General features: G+C 38.4%; 1 protein-coding gene across 1 annotated transcript in view; it reads left to right on the top strand.

The window, feature by feature from the left end:
• The window catches only part of LOC102200479 (butyrophilin-like protein 10), a gene marked incomplete at its 3' end in the record, with an annotated part of 7,766 nt that extends 1,932 nt beyond the window's left edge, over positions 1 to 5,834 (top strand). The window contains exons 2-4 of the mRNA XM_005754392.1: positions 2,725 to 3,066; positions 3,792 to 4,073; positions 5,634 to 5,834. Coding sequence (XP_005754449.1) covers positions 2,725 to 3,066; positions 3,792 to 4,073; positions 5,634 to 5,834 — 825 coding nt within the window. The remainder of the gene's footprint in view (positions 1 to 2,724; positions 3,067 to 3,791; positions 4,074 to 5,633) is intronic.
• Positions 5,835 to 6,251: the final 417 nt, after the last annotated feature.

Raw genomic sequence — 6,251 nt, 5'->3', positions numbered from 1 at the left:
ACCGTTTTTGTTTTTTTGTTTTTGCTGTGTTTTGCCAGTCCACCGGTGTTAGTTTATTTTGAGTTTTTCCCAGTTATGTTATGTTTGCGTTCAGCATTAAAGCTGTTTTGGTTTAAGTTTGTCTCTGGAGTCTGCATCTTGGGTCCTATCCCTGTCCGCACACAGCCGTCACACAACATGGAAGGCTTCAGGGAAATAATGCGCAGGTGATCTCTACAAAAACATTAGTAACACCAATCAACAAAAGTGTAGCCAATTCAGGCAGAGGCAGTAGCGACATGTATGTGATTCCTACCTGTAACAGCTGGGAAGTCAGGTGACCAAAGGCCCAAATGCGTACAGCAATTGGTGAGCGAGTCAGGGACGTGTGTGTGTGTGTGTGTGTGTGTGTGTGTGTGTTTATGTGTATGTGGGTCAAAATGTGACCGCGAGTCCAGCACTTCACCTAAAACAAAAGGCTCTTATACTTAAACAGATACAGATGTATTTGCCATACCATATATCAGAAAGAGAAGATACAACCTCTCTCATGACCCTAGGAGGTATGTGAGGTATGCCAAAACACTCTGGAAAGGGAGTGAACGTACTCCCCTTTTCATGGTACACAGGGTTTTAGCAGACCTCCTAGGATGAGACATTCTATCAATTTACAAATGATTATATACCTCTAAGCATAAATGATTATATGTTTCTAAGTACAAATGACAATTCTACAATCTCACCCTAACAGCCTTCACCAGACCCATCCTGATTGGAGCCAGGTCCAAAACAACAGTAATGAGAGGAGCACGCACCAGAGGCCACAGGTTCTGGAAATTCACTTCTTGCCAGCACAAGTATAGAAGGCAGGGGAACGGGGGCAAAACTGCCTGATCCAAGCAACAGGTAGCAGCCAGGAGTGAAAAGGGTCCAGGGAGCTAGAGGAATTGATCCATACTGGCCCATGAAAGAAATGAAAGAACAGATAAACCAGGCCTACAGCTTCACTATCCAGCCACTGCACCTAAGAGTCTTTGATTATTCCTCCAGCATGGTGACTTTGTGTCATTGTGGATGAACTGCATGGGTTTAACAGCAGACAAAACCATACACCAGAGCATACACCAGTAATGACTGAATAAGATTTTCCATGACACATAGAAACAACAGCAAAAACACACAAAAAAAGAATGCAGTGAACATGTCACACACAAGCACATTCATCATCATGAGTTTGACATTGAAATGAAATGGCCACACATACATTTTTATTGTGCCTTTAATAAAAAAACAACAACATTGTTTTTATTACATTATTATGTTTTTTAACATCAGTGGAAAATCTGTATTTGTAACAAAACTTTAGTGTTAGTGAAGTATCATCAGGTGTTTCATTATCTTTCTCATGTTGAATCAGTGTAAATGTGTTGCTGAACAACCGCTGTCAAATACAATTATACATCATAGCCTGTGATTTTATGATAGTTGGAGCAGTTCCTTGTACCAAAGATCACGCAGGCGGTCAAAGTACACACTTGCCTTATTCACGTTCAGCACAGCCGAAGATCCTGTGTAGCGTGTTGAACGCAGGTGCAAACTCACTCAGAGAAACAACCGGTAAGTGTGTGATGTTACTTAAATAGTTTTATTTTATTTCTAATGGTGGTTCTTTATTGTGTAGATAAATTGAAAACACATTTTCTTGTTTTATAAACTGTGTTAACTTTATTTGTTAGCTAAGTTTTCATTATATATAAAATACTATATTTTAAGTTTTTCTTCTGTTAGCCATCATAAAAATAACGGCCAACCAGTAAAGCTTTCTTTTCTTAAACAGGAAGTAGTTTAATGTCAGAATCTAAACACTTTTCTTCTTCCTTGTCTTAGTCCACCTTTATTTTTGGTGTTAATGTATTACCAGGCTGTGCTGGACTTTGTGATCAAGCGTATAACTAACACAAAATGGCAGTCTTTTTCAAAATGGCAGTATTGGTAAGTTTTTGTTTGTTTGTTTGTTTGTTTTATCATTAACTTACCCAGTATAATCTGGTTTAAAGTATATTTGTTTTGTTGATCAAAAACACAGATTGCCAAAGGAAGGTCTGTGGCAGAAAAAAAGGGAAAACAAAATAATTAGCTTTGTAATAAAATCATCTTTTTAGTGCACAGTCTACATCAGTATTAAAATTGGCATTTTGTTTCATGCCATTGGCTAAATTTTACAAGATGATCAGTATTTTTCTGTTTACCTGTTATTGGTGATCTCAGCTGATATTTTTACTTGTTTATGCTTTTTGCTGTCTTAAAGTCATGATATACTTTTTAGTAATTCAAATTTTGGGGCTTTGTATTCTTTATCCAGAACTCCAGGATGAATTCCCAGTGTGATCAACTCACTTTGAAACGTCAACCATGCACTTTGTTTTTTCACCACACTGTGATCCTACTCCTTCTGACAGATATAAGGACAGGTAACATCTACACAAACGTTATCAGCTAAAGTAAATACATTACACAAAATATGTCATTTTTGGAGGTCTGTGTATATTTTAGGGCAGCACGGTGGCATGGTGGTTAGTGGTGGTGGTTAAGCGGAAGCGAATGGATGGACGGTGTATATTTTATAATTTGTTAGGTGTACAAAAATATAAATGAAACTGAGCAGTCAAGCTTAAGCTGCAGATAATCTAAGAACATTAGATAAACATGACTGTAAGTTACGAAAACGTTGTCCTGTCCTTTCAGGTCAGTCTGAGACAGTAACATCTTCTCAAAAAATAATCACAGTAGTTGGTGAGGATGTCATCTTACCATGCTACTTGGACCCTGCGACAGATGCTGTGTCTAAGATTCTGGAGTGGGGGAGACCTGACCTGGATCCCAGATTTGTCCATGTGTGGTTTGAGGGTCAAGATCATCTGGTTAATCAAAACCCATCTTACAAAGGAAGGACATCACTGTCCACTGAGAAACTGAAGCAGGGAGACCTTTCACTGAAACTCTCTAGAGTCAAACACTCTGATAATGGCAGATACAGATGCTTTTTTCCCTCAGAGTCCAAAGAATCTACCATTGAACTTCTTGTTGGTAAGTGGACATTTTTCATTACACTGCGAGATACAGATGAATGACAGATAATTGTCCCTGTAGTTAGGAAATCCAATGCCTTTATTATGCTGTTGGGAATGTCTGGATGCAAGGGTTTGAATCCAATTGTGCATTTTCAGGGAAGGGTCACTGTTCATATGAAGCTGTTTTATATGGGATCACCTTTATTAAGTGATTACACATTTCTATCCTGAGACAAAAATGATCACCTATGGAAGATTTTTTACCATTGAGTTAGACAGGGATCTCCACAACCATCATCAAAACACCAAATGACAGTATGTGTTATTTAGTGTAATAACTGAAGGTGTTTATTCCTCTAGTTTACGTCAGTGGAGTTCAGATGGTGCTTGGTGGCCCAACTCCTTGCTCATTTTTCTTTTATCACACCCCAGTATCGCTACCGTTTATCAACTACACTGGAACATGTTTTGTTTTCGTCTCCAGTAACAGCTGAAGTAAAAAAGCCTGCTGGAGGTAAACTATTGGCAGGAGTAAATTATTGGAACATCACATGGCTGTTCTCACGTTGTGGTTGAGTTACCAAGTATGTTACAATTAGAGGAAGTGAAGTGTTGGTCGGCTTTGAAAAAAGCAGTCAAAGTTTTTTCCACACTGATTAAGACATGTTTTACTGCTGATATCATTAATCAAATACACTGTTCTGTGAATGCATTAACACTTCTTATCTTTGCCATCCTCAGGTTCACTTTCCTTACCTACAGTAGCAGAAGTCAACATAAACAGGAGTGCAGTCGCTTTACAGTGTAAGTCTGCAGGCTGGTATCCGGAGCCTGAGCTGCTGTGGATGGACAGTGATGGAAACAGCCACTCTGCTGGACCTACAGAGACCCTCAGAGGTCCTGATGACCTCTATACTGTCAGCAGCAGAGTGACTGTGGAGAAGAGACACAGAAATACTGTGAACTGTATAGTCCAACAAAGGGATATCAACCGGAGCAGAGAGACACAGATGCATGTTTCAGGTAATGTTTTCTTCTGAAATTTGCAAAGAAATTAAATGCAAATCTAAATTCATTTAAAATTTGATATAAGAAACATTTCTATTTTCCTAAACTGAAAGAACAATACTGGATAATTGATATGATGATAAATTCAAACTGTTACAAACTGACTTTGCCTGTATGGGGCATGAGAGGTGTAATACAAGGGCAATAGCACAAGCTGTTTATAAGCTCAGACTACAAACAATAAAGTGTGTGTCAAAATTTATTTAGCGTTTTTTAAAAATTCTTACAGTTTTACATGATTAAATTATGTAGGAGTGGAAAAGGAAGCAAATTAATCTCCAGGGTCTCCAAGGCCAAAACAACAAACAAAAACTCCAAGGTTCACATAAAAAAGAAATGGCAGAGAACCCCTACCAAACGTCCACTAACTTCTAAATACCATGACTAAATCGTAAAATTGGCTTCCAAAGCACAAATCAAAGAAAGCAAGAACAGCACTAATGTTTTCCAGGACTCAGTAGCCAAAAGACAAAGAGAGTAACACACTTGCTGCTGGGGGGATTATGCTGCTCCACAAGTGATCTTGATGCTGCTCAGCTGTGTCAATCAGGTGTAGAAACCTGGAACAGAGAGCGAGCGAGAGAACAACTGTCTTGCAGGAAGAGGCCAAAAGGTCAGTGGATGTAACACAAACCAATCCAATATCTGACAGTTGATGAAGTTACTTCATAATTGATGTTTGGCATTAAAGAAAACCACCCAGTGAGGCTGATTATTTCTGAACTGAAGAGGGACGAGTTTTCCAGTCTGTGAAACATTGACTGGCTGTGATTTCTAGACCATCTGGTAGCAGTGCCTTAAAAATTGTCTAGATTTTGAAGAGAAAATCATTTTTGTGGTCTGAAACAACTCTGAAAACCATTTTCAGTCAACACAGTTCATTTCTGCATCGAAATAACATCTGAGCTCATTAAACATATATTGAAGAGACGTGGGAAACTGTACTGCTGTTTTCAGCACACAGTCCAATGTAAAGTGATGTATGTGGTAGCTTGGACATCTGTGAAAGCCAGCCAGTCGGTACATAATGATACATACTGGTTTTGGAGTAACATCAGCTGCCGTCTTTGTCAGGGAAGGTCCTTCATGTTTCAACAGGTTCTCTTTGTGGTATTTCTTTTAAAGTATAGGCTCTAAGTGTCTCATAAAATGATTATCTGTTTTATTTACAATTTGAATGCATGTCTGAGCATTATTGGAAGTTATTATGAATTTAATTATCTTGTCTTTTTAATTTTAGGTGATTGTGTTGCAGTTCCACCTTCTTCTGCCCTCCGTGTCAGTATTATTTTGGCAGTTTTTCTCATTTGTACTTGTACAACAATCGTTGTTCTGTGGATATGGAGACAAAACAAAATCAAAGGTAATCATATTGGTCTATCTGCTAGGTGTCACCAAATCTGTACTAACTCAAGTTTCTAACAACTAAAATCACCTTGATTAACAACTTAATCAAGGTGCGTGTACCATTGTTCATCAGACAACTTTTACATAACTAACTCTGTACTTATGCAGAGAAAAAGAGGCAAACTAAGGATGAAGCTGAGGAGAAAGAGAAAGAGCAGCTGTTGGCAGAAAACAAGAAGTCTGAAGAACTACAGCAGAAAGAGGAAGAGCTGAAAGACCTGGAGGAGCTGGTTAATATACTGACTGAACAGGAAAACGAACTGAAGAAATTAAAAAATGAACTCAAACAACAAAGGGATGTGGTGGATGGTGAGGTGAAGGATATTGAAAACAAGCTTCAGTCAGTGGATAAGAACACAGAAAGTGACAGAGCAAAGGGATACATGGATCTGAAAGAAATAATAACAGAAAGCAAAAACAAATTACTAGAGAAAAAAGCAGCAAATTCAAAGCTGCAAGCAAACATTGAAAACCGTCTTCTTAGAACGCAGCACATACATGATAAAATGACCCAAAGAAAACCGGAAGTGGAGAAACAACTGGCAGAGTTACAGAAACAGAAAGATGAGATTAAGAAGACACTTAATTTAGAGCAAAATCAGGAAACTTTAAACATTTAGAAAAATTCTCAAACCTCATGTAGAGAGGTTTGAAAAGTACTTCTTGTATGTGCTGATGGTACGTACCGCCAGCCTGTCCTTCCATGATGGCTCATCTCATCCCCTT

The sequence above is a fragment of the Pundamilia nyererei genome, unplaced genomic scaffold (genome assembly GCF_000239375.1).
Source record: "Pundamilia nyererei isolate P.nyererei 1_Seehausen unplaced genomic scaffold, PunNye1.0 scaffold00558, whole genome shotgun sequence".
Lineage (NCBI taxonomy): Eukaryota > Metazoa > Chordata > Actinopteri > Cichliformes > Cichlidae > Pundamilia > Pundamilia nyererei.
Note: the sequence above shows the minus strand (reverse complement) of the source record. Positions and strands in the feature narration are given on the sequence as shown.